Source organism: Brachycentrus maculatus, unplaced genomic scaffold (assembly GCF_059751285.1).
Source record: "Brachycentrus maculatus isolate JH-2025_06_01 unplaced genomic scaffold, ASM5975128v1 h1tg000065l, whole genome shotgun sequence".
Lineage (NCBI taxonomy): Eukaryota > Metazoa > Arthropoda > Insecta > Trichoptera > Brachycentridae > Brachycentrus > Brachycentrus maculatus.
Genome location: NW_028280819.1, coordinates 2,117,787 through 2,135,439, shown reverse-complemented (window position 1 = coordinate 2,135,439; position 17,653 = coordinate 2,117,787). Strand labels below are relative to the sequence as shown.

General features: G+C 34.0%; 2 protein-coding genes across 2 annotated transcripts in view; one reads left to right on the top strand and one right to left on the bottom strand.

Moving 5' to 3' along the window:
• Positions 1-1,133: 1,133 nt before the first annotated feature.
• On the bottom strand, positions 1,134-2,994 carry LOC148311434 (uncharacterized). Its single transcript, XM_088256744.1, has 2 exons — positions 2,662-2,994; positions 1,134-2,546 (listed from the first exon to the last, which is right to left on the bottom strand). Exon 2 carries the CDS (start codon positions 2,504-2,506, stop codon positions 1,505-1,507), a length of 1,002 nt encoding a protein of 333 aa, XP_088112870.1. The 5' UTR covers positions 2,507-2,546; positions 2,662-2,994; the 3' UTR covers positions 1,134-1,504.
• A 328-nt stretch (positions 2,995-3,322) lies between these two features.
• Positions 3,323-17,653, top strand: part of Gdh (glutamate dehydrogenase, mitochondrial) — a 34,387-nt gene continuing 20,056 nt past the window's right edge. Inside the window, exon 1 of the mRNA XM_088256743.1 lies at positions 3,323-3,865. Within this exon, the coding sequence (XP_088112869.1) occupies positions 3,436-3,865 (430 nt within the window). The 5' untranslated portion in view covers positions 3,323-3,435. The remainder of the gene's footprint in view (positions 3,866-17,653) is intronic.

Genomic DNA, 17,653 nt, shown 5'->3' with positions numbered 1-17,653 from the left:
AACAAAAAACGTCCCGGAACTCACTAAAAAAATAAAATTCAAATATCATTCCAATATTCATTACAATAACCATATTTCATCATTTTGATGAATCATATAAATATATATTGCAATTAAGTAAGCGCAAATATTGTTTTGTCTAATTGATTTTAAAAAAAACAATTTATCCGTGAAAAACAGTGCCTGAATGCCGTTCCGCCGCGTTACATGGAATAAAAGCCCTGCTTGTATATATTCATTCCTGGAATTTTCAACATATTTTCGGGAACACAGAAGCATTTACTGGAAATGTTTTTATATTTGTGTGGTGCACATGGGACTGCATTGAACTGATTTATGATCAATTTAATTATTAATTAATATACACTGAACTCCATTTTTGCACAATTTTAAAATAACACAGTGCAACAAAAAAAGAGAGAAAATTGAACATTTAAAAATGTATAACTGTGATTTAGAATTGTCTACATCCCTCGCCTGTACTTACTATTCATTACTACACGCAGTACACACGAGGTATGCAGAAAGAGGCTAGGATACCATTTTATAACAAATGATCAGACTGTAGAACAAGCACTTTAATTTCAATGTGATTTTACTGCATGCATGGCAAAAGCTATGCAAGGAACTAACAAAAAACAGTCACAGTGACATTTATTTGAATCCAAAAAACACGAAAACTTGGACCGAAATATAACACAGAATCTGAATATATCAATTGATGAAAGCAATGTCGTACCAAATGTGCGTAAATGAATTAGTCTTTTGTCTTATAGTAATAGCGACTAATATTTATTACCCTTGATTTATTTACAGTATTTCTTAAATAAAATTAAGGCGGCGACCGGAGACTACAGGCATTTCTCCTCCACGTTGAAGCTGAAGATGACGATGGAGAAAAGCAGATATAGTAATTAGAAAGAGGAGAGCAGCTGCAATGGCTCGGGCATTTAAGGTTACATACCCGTAACAGCTTGTATAAGTGATTGTGCTACTGCTAATGTGTAATGAGTGAAATATATTATTATTTAAATTTGCTCATGTACCTAATCAAAAATAACACAGCGGATGTAAATAATGAATTGGGCATGGAAAAGAACTTGTAAATTAATAATAATAAATATCTGACAGGGTTGTTTGATCGTCAATTTATTCCCTTCATTTTATAAAATATCACAAAGTTACAGCCAATGTCAAAAATGAATACAGTTTATTATATTATAAAATGATGAAAATAGATACTAAAACATGATAATAAAAATGTGATTTTATACACAACAATGAAAAATGATTATGATTATAAAATTAATTAGCAAATAAGTCAAAAAATCTCTCCTAAAACAAAAACATGATGGATACTTAAAAGAATTTTTAAAAAACCTTAATATTTCCTACAAAAAATAATTAAATTGATTTAAAATGGTTAATACTAAATAATATGTCGCAAAATCAAACTTACCATATTTTTACAAAAAAATGCTCGCTTTTAATAACATACTTATTCTCACTCAAAAAAAACCTTGGCATTCTTAAACAAGGCCACGACAATTGGAGATTGAATGTCCGCTTGCATACAAGGGCATCTATAGATGCCCACGGAAGTCAACTTGAGGCAGTTCCTCGAGATTACTGTCAGCAACTCCATCGTCATATTTGTTATCTTCGACAGGCTGAGGACCGACAAATTGCGCAGGTTCTTGTTTTCAAACAATTCGATGAGAGCGTCGTTCGTAAATTTCGTATTGTTCCACAGAATCAATTGAGTCAAGTTTAAAAATTGCAAATAGGTCAAGCTCCTGTTTGTCAAAATGTCGCATCGGAGTATTCTAAGTTTGGTGATCTTTCGGCATCCCGAAATAAACTTGGTAACTTCGTCGTCATACCCTTTACCGTATATGCCCAAACTCCGCAGTTGATCTTTCCTCTGCTCCAACAACTTGATCATGTTGTCTTGAGAGACGTGCCGGATCTTTTCGATGAATATCTCCGTGAGCTTCGTGCAGGTAAGAAATCCATCAAAATTAGTTTGGTGCAGTCCGAAGTCGGATAAAAGGATGCTCTCCAAGTTCTGCAGTTGGTAAAAGTCAATGTCGTAAGGCTCCATGTTGGATCTGTTCCCGCAAATGTAGCAGTTTCGAATCTGGAGGGATTTCAAAGCGGGATAGTTGACCAAATCCCTGGCTAGATTCTCGTCAGCTGCGCACATTATCATTTCCAACCTGGTAATTTTCGGAAGACGCGATGTGATTTTACGGATTTCGTCATAGTCCACACGGCGAAAAACGACATTCACAATTTTCTCGTCATATTCGTCCACCAGCGCTAGAACATCGCTCAACTTTGAACTTTTACCGTCGTAAGTAATGGGGCGGTGTTTCCACGAGTAGAGGTTGTCGTTGATATATTTCCATTTCTTACACACTTCTAAAACAGCGAGAAGAGATTGGAACGGAAGAAATGAGAAGATTTTGACCACCATTTCAGGTGGTAAGTCATTTATATGCATTATGAAGGAGGGATTTTAATTGTTCCCGAAAAAATGTGACCTGCAATGCAATAGATAAATAGAATAAATATATATGTTTAGGATTTAATTCTATTTTTAGTATTAAAATGTAATGAAATATAAAGGGAAATTTATCTGTATAAACGAAACGCTACCTTAATAAAAAATCAGCCGGCGACATCGGCACAACTTCGTCAATAATGATGGTTGAATTTTTAAAAGTGGAACAATAATAAAATAATACGCCTACATATAACTACTACCCTCCGAAAAACGGAGTATTTTGATATTAATGCATCTTACAGTATGGGTATTCACCCATAAATTCACTATTCGTCGTAGTTATTATATTTTCTTTATAATGCTATGCCTAGAATAGATTTATGCCATTTTGATCTTTGACCTCTTAAACGCCAAAAAGATTTCATTTTTTAAAACAGCAGTCATTTTATTTATATTACTTCGGATTATTTTTAATTTTGACGTTTACCGCCAGTCTTGCCAGCATAGAATTAGGGTTGCCAGAGTAAAATATTTAAAAATCTTTTTCCATCCACAAAATCTGATTTTGGCTTGGCTTTCGTTAATATTTTACATCGGATTGTAAATTTTATTAATATTTTTATTTGAGAAATCAAAATATTTTTATCGCTTGTTATATAATTTTATTTTTATTTTCGTTGTAAATGTTGCCAAAGACGTTATGCTAGGGAATTATTAAATTTGTTACTGGCAACTGTAATTTTGGTGTTTGACGGGAGATCGGCAAAATTCGCACTTTTCGATAAAAATAGAAATAGGTCCTCCCGCACCTCCGTTTTCGTTTAGATTCCGCGGGTAGTGGTTGCTTTTGCGGGCGCCTACGAAAATCCACTGCGGCATTCGTTGTAATTAAATTTAGTCCATTAAGCCTTTTCTTGTATAACAAAATGTTTCATTTGAGAAACGTCGCGAAAACGGTCGTGCCTCTAAAGCACGCCTCCCAAAAGGACTTAACGAGCTTTCTGAAAGTCGTGCCTTCCGCAGTGAGTGTATTCAACTCTCGCAACTATGCCGACCACCAGATCCCCGAGAGGCTCAAAGACATTCCCACCAGCGCGAACCCCAAGTTCTTCGACATGGTAGAGTACTTCTTCCACAGGGCTTGCCAGGTGGTGGAGGACAAGCTCGTCCAGGACATGAAGGGAAGGATGAGCGTGGAAGACAAGAAGAAGAAAGTCAAGGGTATCCTCATGCTGATGCAGCCTTGCGACCACATCATAGAGATCCAGTTCCCGCTGAGGCGCGACTCCGGAGATTATGAGATGATCCACGGGTACAGGGCGCAGCATTCTAGTCACAGGACACCGACGAAAGGAGGTAAGTCAAAGAACTATCGAGTTTCATTCATAATTCTGCTGCATTCAATCGATCCAACGTTTTACGGGATTAATTATACGGTGAAATGCCATAAGCTAAAATATATCCAAAGAAAAAATACATTTCAATCGATAGTTAAAATGGTAAATATGATATACGTGTCTTAAAATAATATCTATACTTTAAATTAGTATCCGCATTTAACATTTCCATATTGAACGTTCGAGAATGTAAAGATTCATCGAATTCTACAAAGCGCTTTATTTAAAAGGCAAGTTCGTGAAATATTATTTTTTTACGTTTTACTCGAAAAATATTATTATTGGATCCTTTATATAGAAGCAAATTCGGTCATTTTCTATTGTGTAACACCTTTAAAAGGGGCACCTGATTGGATTATGTAAATATATACCCAGGTGTCGCGAGGAAATCTTGTATGCGCTAGTAAAGTTCAGTGATAACAAAAATATTACACAGTTATATACCGGTTGGATTCTTATAAGAATCGAATGTTTTCAAGCCAATATTTTTGATAAGAAAACCGCAATATTGATAACTAAATCCTAAAGTTTTACTAAAAAAAGATCTAGTAGTTCTCTCATCCGCACCCAGTTGTGCATAGAAAACTGCTTCGGATTGACGCAGTGCTATCTTGATTGTTAACAATTATTGTTGATTGTTAACAGCACTACAGAAACGGAATTCATACATAAGTCGTAAAAATTCTTGGTTTTTTTAGATATTATTTAAATAGAAAAAATAAACCTATATTAAAATTAATTCATATCCGTTAATTTTTTTAGTTTTTTTTTTTAAACATTATTATTATTATTTTATATTATAAACCCTACTAAAAACCTTTTCTTCGTCTTTTTATTTCCCGTGTTGTGCATAACACGTGACTACACCGGACTGATGCAGTGTTGTCTTAGTGTAGTAGTGTGATTTTCAATCATGGTAGAATGGTGGATATTGCACGTGTGTTAAATGATCACTTAACCAGAATATGGCAGGTCGTAAACCCTGTAAATACCCAAACTTCTATATTCCAAGTTATATTTGGTTCATCATGAACACGCTTTAAAGGTGTACTCTCAAATATACAATTTTCAGTACGCGACCGGCTACGCGAGAAGCCATACGAGTTTTCCTTGCACTTTTTTTTTTAGAATATGTATTGAAAAATATTGTTTTTTACTCCTTACCTTTTGATGACTCTTTTCTTTTGAAAACCATGTTTTTATTTCGAAGAAAAAAAAAACACGAGAAACCGTCAAATATTTTATTGTAATAACAGCCGGACAGTGTCTGGATTCAATACTCCTATACAAAAATCGACAATTTTCAGTTGTACACGTTTTCGGAATGCCCAGAAAATGTGCTATATCCCAGCAAAAGAGGCATATTTTTAACTTAATGTTTACTCGCTACAGGGCAGAAAATGTTGTATTTGCATTTTGAAGAAAAGGTATTGTTTAATTATTTTTTTAATTATATTTAATATTTTTCAAATGGAGAAAAAACCTTCAGGTTTTACCTAAAAAGATCTGTTGCACAGTAAAAAGATCAATAAGTGGCTTGATATTTATTTTTAATACATTGTGTTATATTTTTCTTGAAAGGAGTGAGCGATATGTCACTTCCCAACTTTAAAGCAAGAATAATTACAATATTTCAGGTCAATGTATAATTTCATGTTTTTATATGTTCATCCTTGTTTAATATAGGTACTTAAAAAGAGATTATTATTTTATACAACATATTATGACATGTAATATATTAATTATTTACAAATTGGTTACGGTCGTTAATAAAGAAAAAAAGGTTTAATTTGACAAATACGTAGACACCACGCTGCATTGTTCTAACACGAATACTGAATACGCAATTCCATTTTATAATCGTGACGTTGACCTGACAAAAGCCGTCTGCCTCCACAGTATTTACGTAATGGCGTTTATTCTACTCTCCTGCGTTGTCTTTCTACTCCCTTTCTTATCGATAATAATACAATTACCTTGTCGACCGACTTATATTTGTATTAGAATCGGATCTAGCTGACTAACTGAACTAAATACTAGCCCCTTTCACTGCCTACACCGGGGTACTTCTAGAAAATTTGGTGACGGATTTACAAGCTTGTATTTATTTAGATTGGCAGTGACAGGTATATTGAAAGCTTTTAAATGTAAATTCACAGTAAAATCGGGATTCAATTTTATGTTGTTTCACATTGTGAATCAATTTCGCAGCTTAGTTTAAAAAAAAAATGCTTTGCAAGAGCAGATCTGTCAGGAAGCATAGATGCTTCTGTATCAGATCTAGGCATGGTGGGACAGCTTTCAATATTACCTAAATAACATAATCACTCACATTTATTTTATTTTCCCGGTTCATAAGTTAAATTATCAAGTGTTTTTTTCAAAGAGAATTTTTGTGGTTTTATTAATTACAAAAATACTTAAATTTCATTATACTTCTGTGAGCCTAAGCGGCTCGTTATTAGAAATAGGTATCAAATTTCGTTAGAGTGGGTTCGAACCGAGAAACTCTGACTCAAGAGTCCGCGACACTAACCACGTCATCACAAACCGACAGTTTGTTTTTTTTTAATGTTTTTGTTTTTATTTTTAATCTTTATTTAATTTGATTAATTTTTTTAATTTTAATCCACTTTTTATTTGTTTTTATTGTTAATTTACGCTCTTCATTTGATTTACGATAATTATAATTACATATAAATTAAATCCCAATCAGTTAGTATGATTTTTTTCAATTTTGACATGCCAACATAGACAAAAAAGAATATGGGTATTTACAGGGCATACGACCTGTCACACATAGGCTGGTTGAAGTGATCACTTTATAAAAGTTTACCATTCACCATTTTACTCATGATTGACAACCACAATACTCAAATCAACCATAGATACTGCTGCGAGCTCACACATGAAGCGACGTATCCATCAACAATGGATCATTTTCAGACCGGAGGAATATCTAATTTAACATACTCAACCTATTAAGGATTGTGTAAGACTCATTTTGTGTTTATAACAGCCGATATAATTAATATTTGCATTCATCATTTTCTTTTGCAAAATTCGCCTTCGTAATTACGTTCACGTATCACTCGGGAGGAATCCCGAGTGATAATACCCTATTCGTTTTTTGATCACCAGTTTGTATATCCAAAGTTCAATACCCCATTATCTCGCGTGTTATAGAAGGTGTATCACGCGTGATAGGTATACAAACAAATCTAGACAAAAAAAAAAAGACAAAAATAAAAAGCTTAAAAAAAAAAATAAAAAGCTTAAAAGACAAAAATAAAATAAAAAAAAGACAAAAATAAAAAGCTTCTTTACATCTCACCAATAGATGTCTCTAGTGAAGTTTTAGTGATTCATGAACAAGGTTTCTAAATTGGTTCATATATATAGAACTTCCAGGAATTTGAGTGGTGTGGTTGTCAATAATGGGTAGAATTGGTGAATGTTACACGTGTGTAAAGTGATCACTCAAACCAGCCTATGACGGTCGTAAGCCCCGTAAATGCCCAGACTTCCATATTCTTCTTCATCTTTGATGAGATGTCAAAAAATAATATGAAAATAACTCCTGTAATTGGAGATAATCCAGATTTTGTGAACAAGTATTTGGACACACTCAAAATGTTGTAAATCTAGACAACAAATCGTTTTATATTTAGATACGATGTATCAAATAAGATACTTAATATTATTTAACTTATTGTACAGAATTTATATTATATATATAATATAATATGTTATATGTATATATATATATATATATATTTGAGTAAAACATTTTTAAAAATTTATTTAATATGGTTACAACGTTTTTACAATTTTAATTAATTTTCTAAACATTTCTAACAATGTCTACCTACGTATTGAATCAGTATGGCCAATAACCGTCATGTTAACCCTTCATTTTTTTCTTAAATAAAGAAAACACCCTCTTCCAGAAATTGGCCAGTTAATTCTGCGATATTAATGTATTAGGGATGCGGCAATCCAACATGATATAACGTGCATATTACAGCAATAAGAACAGATGGTACTGCACACTTGGAGCAGTGCCATGCATATGTATACGCGAGTATGTCGGTATGTACCTATCCGTGGCCTAGTCAAGTCTCTGCTAAAATTACATTTCACATACTCAACACCTTCCTCGCTTCTGCTCCCCGCAGATCATTTCCTCCGTCACACCACTTACTTCTTATCGGCACCGCTTTAGATTCTGCCCATATTTTTTTTATCGCGACATATCGCTGGTTAAATACGAAAGGGCCACAATGCTAAAAAATCTTCATTCCAAAAATGGTATCTAAATCGTCAACATTTTCATATTAAAAAAAGACACCCATGATTCTAGCGTTAGAAATGTTCATTTCTGGCCCTATGTCATTTAACCAGTGATATATACAGTAAGACCTCGCTTAACGCTGTCACAGTACGCGTATTAGGCTACAATATGGCGATTCTCTGAAATCGCTCTCTACTTGTTGCTTTGGTGCTCGCAGGCAGTCTTGCGGTACGTTTAACATCACGACAGTATTTTATTTATTGTTTCGGCATTAACTTTGCGGTAAGACATGTTACAATGATTAAAGAAAACACTTCGTTTTTTACCACTTGAGTTTTATTATAGACTACATGTTTCAGAAGTTAAACTTCCATCATTCAGGTCTGTATAATAACTATTATACAGACCTGAATGATGGAAGTTTAACTTCTGAAACATGTAGTCTATAATAAAACTCAAGTGGTAAAAAACGAAGTGTTTTCTTTAATCATTATCACGACAGTACATTTAAAAATGCATATATTAAAAATAAAAATAAATCACTCGTATAAAACTACCTTTTTTTAAAGATAATCAGTGTAAACACGACTAGTTTCGAAAACAAAATATGATATATTTCACCTGTCACTGAGAACATCTGTAGTTGTCGAAACTAGTCGTGTTTACATTGATAAACTCAAATAAGTGGTCTTATACAAGTGTTTTATTTTTATATTTAAATCATAATTAGGTTTCTCATGTTAAAATAGATAAATACAATAAAAAATATGCAAAAAAGAACTCCACAGACAAAACACATAAAGTGGCTTGGTAGGTTCCCGCAAAAAAAACTGAATGTTTGTATCGGTATATACGTATATATTTTTAACAAATCACGTTATTCCATATAGTTAATGCTGTATACAGTGCTAGTGGAGATAAAAGTATTTATAATACGTTTTAGTGGTCTTTCGTCGCTAGTACGTTTACGTGGTGGAAGGTATCCTTAGCGTTAAGCGGGTCTTACCTATCGCAAGTAAATAGTACACAGTGCACAGCGGCGTTGTATTGAAATTCCAAATACATTGTGTGGAAGGTTTGATAAATTAAAAATAAAACATTGATGATGCAAAAAAATGTTTTCTTTGCCTCACGATGTGCCTAAATTTTATCTGTTTTCGTACTGTTATCTGGGACCTTGACTAGAGTGAAACAATAAAATCGTCGAATCTGAGTAGCAACAGACAAAATAATATTTGATATCGAAAGCGGTATTAATTGCCCCCCCCTTAGAGTGGAGTGCGCGGTACTCGTACGATAACGCACACACATTTGCTAATCTTTTATAACTAATGTCGATATATCCAAATAGTAATTTATTTTTTATTTAGTACTATCGTGCCGACCAGAAAATGATAATAAAACACGATCCAAAGTACGATAAAGCATATTTACCTGATTTCATAAAAATATGATAACTTATTTGATTGCCTTTTAATGAAGGTACTTGTATTTGTGTATAGAGTATTTTTTGTAATTATACGATGTAAATAAATACCCGTTTATTGTCACTTACAGTGGATTGTTTCAATCAGTATTGATTTACGACTAAACTATTCATCATATCAATTGAATTTTTTGTATAAATGCATGCAGAAACCTTTAGACGAAATCATCGTTATTATAATAAATAGGTACTATTTTTATAGGACAAACGTGGACATACAAAATTTGAATATAATACTAATGAAATTTGTACATATATAATATGTATATTAAAATTTTCAAATCTTTACAATGTTGAATTAAAACTTTATAAAATAAAAATAGAACGTTTGTTTTCAATCACTTTTATTATTGGTACTTTTCTCCAACTGGTTTCATGCGTTTCAATTTAATTCCACACCTTTTTCATTGAATTCATACATTTATTTATCAAAAGTATAACTTTTTAATATTGTGACGTTGTTCTCCAAAATAAACGATGGGGTTCCTGAATAAAAAAAAAAAACAAAAATACATTCACTTAATAAGCAAAATGTGATATGATATCCGCCATGGCCTGTCGCCTAAAAGCAAGAAATAATATATATTATAACACAATAATATCCGTTTGTGTGTCGTTATCAATGTCATGTAAAGATCTACCGAGTTGCAAATTTAGCCTTCGATCAATAGGCTAGTTTTTTTACGATTCCGGTCTTGGTTTTAACATTAAAATGTTACGTAATAGCGTGATTCGGGTGTCTAGAACGCAATTCCAAGGTCAACGTGAAGTTGTTTTGTATAAGGAGTGATCATTGTTTGCCCAAGTGGAAAAAACGGGTATTTTGTACACGCGAGTAGTGACATGGAAGATAACATCACCTCAACAGGCCAGGGGTCTGTTACATCAACGAACAAAAACTAGCGAATTTCAAAAGACTTGCAAAACTGCATTTTTCATCAAAAATATTGCATGAAGATTCTCAAATATAATTGCAACCTGGCAACCAGGGATACAGTGAGATTTGCTAACCTGGCGACATTACAGAGAGGTCGCTCTTAACCCTGAGCCCCCGTTATGATTTTAAACAAAAATAAACAAAACATGCGACGGCATGGCGATTTATGATTATTGTCGTCATAAGGCCATGCAGTCAAAAAAGTTTGGAGATCACTGTTTTACACAATAACAAAATAAAGAGACAAAACATACCCTACGTCATATACGGAGGTCCTCACTAAAACGTTAAATTTCCATTATAAATGATTATAAGTAATCAGAAATTCTAACTAATCTAAATTTGAACTAAAAAATTGTTACGTTTTAGTTTGTTTTTTTTTTTATTTCAAATTGGTTTAACACAAGGTTGGTCACGTTTTGTCGCAACTTTAATTAAGATTTCGATAGAACACAGTAAACAGAACAGATTTGCACTTAAAGAATTTTTGTACAATATTGGAAATATAACTTTTTGGTGGGGACCTCCACATAATGTTTTCGTAAAAACATTGAAAATATTTATACTGATTTCCTATCGAATTTCGTCCATACTTACCCGGAATATTTTCCATATAACATATCGGACTAACTAACTACCTAACTAACCATCACTCCGCTTCCCCGCAGGGGTAGGCAGAGAGAATAGAACGCCACACCACTCTGTCTTTGCAAACATTCTTCGCCTCTTCCACGTTCATGCATCTCCTCATACATACCCGCCGATTATAACGACTCATAACCTGACCACTTTCAAGTATTTGGCATACCTGATCGTGCCATGTTTTTCTCGGTCTTCCTCTGCTCTTTTTCCCAATTATATTCGCCTCATAAATTTGTTTTACCGTTCTTTCCCTACTCATTCGTTCTACATGTCCAAACCATCTCAACACACCTTTCTTAATTTTATCGATAATGCTTAAGCATTAAGATTAATCTCAGCTTTGCGTTCCTTCCTTATTTCACTATTGGAACATCTATCATACATCGTTTTGTCGCACATTCTTCTGAGAGATTGCATTTCGACTATATTCAGTCTACTTTCATCCTTCGAGAGAAATAGTAATCGCAAACTGTCTACGGTTAATGAAACCTTAGTTGGACGGAACCACGGAACTTGGTTTGCTAATAAACATAATAACACAATAGCTGCCTATAGACAATACGTTTTCCAGCACCTATCAAACTGTTGCATCCATTTTTTGCACAATTTTAACACTATGTTTCCCGTTTTCTGTTACGTTATCACCTGAACCCAAGAAATACCGTAGATCGCGGCTACTTGAACTTTGATGTGTTACTTGAGCCCAGTACAAAAAAATATTTAGATCGTGGTATCGACCGAAGTATCGTGACAATAAGTGTCACCTGTCAGGGAAACAATGAATCATGTCGATACGTTCATTATTGTAGACCAAATACAATTTTTTTTTTGTACTGGGCTCAAGTAACACATCAAAGTTCAAGTAGCCCCGTTCTACGGTATTAACTTACTTACTAACCATCAGAAAAAATAGAACGCCACACCTTTCGATTTACAACAATGTGCCCTCACTGGTTTTCCCGTGCCGAGGGCACATTTTACAATACTTTATTATAAAATTATATAAAAAGTAACTTCATGACATGTGATGATGCGATCTAATCTACCCATCTCAATTATCATTTAATGACATTGATATGATGGTTTGGACATGTGGAACGAATGAGTGAGGAAAAAACGGTAAAACAAATTTATGAGGCGAATGTAATTGGAAAAAGGAGCAGAGGAAGACCGAGAAAAACTTGGCACGATCAAGTATGCCAAATACTTGAAAGTGGTCAGGTTAGGAGTCGAAACAATCGGCGGGTATGTATGAGGAGATGCATGAACGTGGAAGAGGCGAAGGATGTTTGCAAGGACAGAGTGGTGTGGCGTTCTATTCTCTCTACCCACGTGTCCCTAGATTCATACAATTTGTCTTTGACTTGGGCTTTGATCTTTCCACTGACTACTTTTCCTCCCTCCCGTCCCTCTTCGAGGTATTTTCACAAATTTACTAATAGGGAATTTTGTAACCTCTATAAGAGGCTTGTCTACAGGTAGGATAGTAAGGATAGGGAAGGTAAATGTGAAAAATACTTCACTAACACCCAGACCAATTGAAAATATCTTTCTTGAATTTATTTTGCACATGGCTGGAATCGAGCCCACGACGCCAGTTTCGCAGCCGAGCGTCTATACAACACGCCACAGCGCCTGTTCACTTATGAGCGCTACTTATTTTTTGATACATATCGCTCACTTCTTTCAAGAACGTCATAAATAAATAAAAAACTTGATTTTCAGGAAAACTATTTTAAAGTTTAAAAATATAATACAATGTATTAAAAATAAATATCAACAGATCTTTTTAGGTAAAACCTGAATGATTTTTCTCCATTTGAAAAATATTTACTATATTTACAATAATAATTAAACAATACCTTATCTTCAAAATGCAAAAAACAACACTTTCCGCCCTGTAGTGGGTAAATATTAAGTTTAAAATATGCCTTTTTTGCTGGGATATAGTACATTTTATGGGCATTCCGAAAACGTGCTCAACTGAAAATTGACGATTTTTGATTTTTGACGTTCTTGAAAGGAGTGAGCGATATATGTAAGTGAGTTGATGTAACTTTTCTGTAATATTCCTTTTTTTTAATAATAATAATATGCTATCAATCATGGGTATAATTGGTGAATGTCACACGTTAAGTGATCACTCAACCTAGGCTATGACGGTCGTAAGCCCTGTAAATGCCCATTCCTTCCATATTCTTCTTCATCTATGTTGAGATGTCAAATATAATATCACGATATGTCAGCCGCTGACCGTCTGCACGATCTATTTGAGTATTTTCTCCTCTGCTGTTTGTGAGTGATGTTCTTTTTACGTATTTGAGTTTTATGTAATCGTTTTGAAATACACAATGTACGCTTCTGCCAAGATCACATACCTAGATGAGATAGCTGGATCCATCATCCGCTCTCGACGCGTATTACAATGCTAGAACTTTCATTTTTCCTCTCAACCTTAAAACACATTAACAACCAAAAGCTGACTATGTAGTCGGCTTTTCGCTGCCAACCGTAAGAACGCTTGTGCACTACGCGAAATTTTGCCGTCCGGCAGTCCAGTTAGCATGAAAAACGGATGATCGGCTTGTGCTTTTGTCCGTCTTTCTTCGAATCAGTGCGCTTGTTCGATGCGTGATCACGGTGCGCGTGAATTCGATCACGCCAAACTGTCGTGGTCGCTTTTATTAATAAAAAATAAATAAAAAAACGGATGCCGGATGGTAAAATTCCGTGTAGTGCACAATCGCCCTAAGCGACCAAATACCGTTAAGACGGTTTTTCTAGCCTGCGTACTATTTATTTAAGTAGCTGTAAAGAAACACTTTGTCCGCCATAAGCTATGTTTATTTTATGTATTAATTTTAAATCAAACACAGATTTTTTGAGTCTACTAAGTTGTATTTTATTAACAAAAAACACATAAAAAATTTTATTGTGACAATTGTTTCGCCTTGTTAGGGCATTATCAAACGAATGTTTGATAATGTTTGATAATGCCCTAACAAGGCGAAACAATTGTCACAATTCACAACAACAAAAATCTGTGTTTGATTTAAAATTAATACATAAATTAAAATGGAGTTCTACAAATTAAACGCCAAGTCAATAAATAGCTATGTTTATATTTGTGTGTGTTGCTGTTAAGTTAAACAGATTTTTGAATTTTTTAAAGGTTCCAACTCTAAATATATTATATATCCATCACAGGCTGGTGATGAAGACTCCACTAGTCAACTTATCGTCTTTGCAAACCATTGGGGTCAGCTCTCCTCGTCCTCTATCTTATACAACGTCACGTAGGTCATGCCTTCGAATCATGTAATCTTTAATGTTATGTAATGTTAATATTTCTGTAGCACCCATGATTTTTTTTATCTTCCTCTAGATGTCTTTCCAGGAAAATCCATGGCGATCACCTGGTTTACAATATGTTCAGGTTCCCTGCGTCCTATGTGCCCATACCATCCCAATTGCCTTTTCTCTACCTTACGATTGACGTCAGTTACAGCCAGGCTTCCACGAACTCTTTATTTGGTCTCTAACGGACACTCCAGCTGACCATCTAAATATTCGTATTTCAACAGTTTCTAGTTGCCTAGAGTAGGTGTTATGCATCGTAATAAATATTTATTTATTTATTAACTTTATGTACAGAAAAGAAATAAGTACATTGGGCGGGGTTATTCCTACAAAGCAATATCTTCCAACCAACCAAAAATAGACTAGTAATATTAATCAAAACGTTTGATACCATATACTACTGCTGTTTGCAATCAGAGGGTAGATAGTACTTGCACATTCAAAAAACATAAATTACAAATTGACATTTAAAAAAACGTAAATTACAAAATATGATAATAAAGAGGGCAAAGGAAAATGGGAGTTTAGGGAAGGAGGTAGAGGGAAAAACTAAGGGAGGAGGTTTGATGGACAGTTAGGATTCTATTGAAAAATAGTAATTTCTCAGACGTTTCGTAAAATAAACAAACAAACAAAACAATAGTACACAGTTTTACGACAACGCCGAATGATTCGTGACATTTTCGCAAATTATCGATCATCTGTCACGTGTCAGCTGTTTCCAATCCGCCATTATCGGCGTTTCGCGGGGCGGGGCGGAGGTGTGTCCTGACGTCACGGCTCACATGCACACACACGAATACACACACACACACACACACACACACACACACACACACACACACACACACACACACGCACACAAACTAACGCCTGCATGCCAACAGGCATCAGATGGTTATTTGTGATATTTATTAGGCAACGACACATTCTTGTTTACACAGCGGTAGGTACCGCTCACACAAGGTTAAACATATCCGACTAAACTTGAATATGTAATAGTGTTTTTTACCCACTCTCCTCCGACATTTGACCATTTGTCTATTCTTATTCAAATTTATTCAACAAGGTTTACTAATAAAAAAAACAACGCTAAAAGCATGGATTTTTGTTTACAACTTTTTGAGTGTATCCAAATACGTGTAACATATACCAATTCTACCCATGATTGACAACCACACTACTGAATTATCACTACAGACATCTATTGGTGAGATGAATCTTTTTTTATTAAGCAGAAACTCTTTTATCCGTATGTGAGGCCTGAATCCTGGAATAATCCAGGATTCAATTATAAAATCACATACATGAGAAACGCCAGAAAACATACTTTTCATTTTATTATTGTAGCTTATAATTTGACCAGATAATTTATTAACAACATTTTGAGTGTGTCCAAATACTTGTTCATAAATCTGGATTATCTCCAATCATGTAATTTTGTAATTAGTTATTTTTATATTATTTTTTGACATCTCAACATAGATGAAGAAGAATATGGAAGTCTGGGCATTTACGGGGCTTACGAACGGCATAAGCTGGTTCAAACGACATAAATGCTCAGATCTCCATATTCTTTCTTTCATCTCACCGATAGATGTCCCTAGTGAAATTCTACTGATTCAAGCACAATGTTTCGAAATTGGATCATATATATAGAAGTTCCAAGAATTTGAATAGTGTGGTTGTCAATCATGGGTAGAATTGGTGAGTGCTACATGTGTGTAAAATGATCTCTTAAACCAGCCTATAACGGTCGTAAGCCCCGTAAATGCCCAAACTTCCATATTCTTCTTCATATACTTATGTTGGATTTTTGTTGTTGTTGAATAACCTAACATCCAAATTTCTCCGAGTTCTAGCTATGACTTATGCAACACCGCTTATCATAACTCATGACCCTTCTTTTTTATTGGAAAACCAACAGAATGTTTAACAAAAATAACATAATATAATAAAATTTAAAAAATAACTTTGCAATTAGAGGTTTTCACTTAAGTAATCTAAAAATAAAAAATAAACTGTCATGTACATAAGAGTATAACTATGTAATAAACTTACATTACATGTTTTTATCAAATAATAGAAATTTTCTTTATTAACTAGTCAAATAGACATCAACAATATTTGTCTTAAACGTATTAAAAGAAACATTATTGATATCTATTTCATTAAGCATTAGATTGCACATATCGCAGGCTAGATTTAAAAATGAATTTTGGTATGACTTGGTATGATTTCTTCTCCGTCTTACTCGTCATTACTGGGGGTTGTGACCCTTGTCGAAGCAACGACTCTTCTCCAGTTATCCCTTGACTGCTCTGAGTGGTTATTCGACATGAGATGACGCTGCCACGAAACTTTTGACGCAAAATGGTCATGAACAAAATTGACGCATCTCCGGTCACTTGTATCGAACAATTCAAGCATTTCTCAGTAATAAATTGTACGCGTCCGCATTTCGAGAAATAAAATAACAATAATAATAAAACCCTTATCCGCACCCCAATGGTGCATAGGGCACTGCGTCATATAAACGCAGTGTTATCTTGATCGTTTACACATGAAGGAAAGGTGATCAGCCCTCCGCTTCAGGTACCAGTCCAGGGTAATATTGAATAAATATGACAGTGAAAAAATCACTTATATTTATTTTACCCCCCTTGGGATTCGAACCCGGGACCGCCAGAACGGTAGCCGAGCGCGCTGACCATTACTGAATAAAAAAAGAGTGTACAAAAATAAATGTTTTAAAATAATTAATAACGCGGCCTGATTTAATTTAAAGATTTTTTTTTCACAAATATTATTCGGTTTTTATTACTTAATATTATTATCATCTCTTAACGACAAGTAATTATTTTATTTGGACAATTTTATCTAATAATTAATTGACCTTTTCATATCATTGTTTTTTTTTATTGCCAAATATCTGTATGTAGTATACTTTTACTTACGTATATATATATTTTTATTTTTATTTTATTGGAAGGAAGAACAACAGTACAATATATGATACATCAGAATA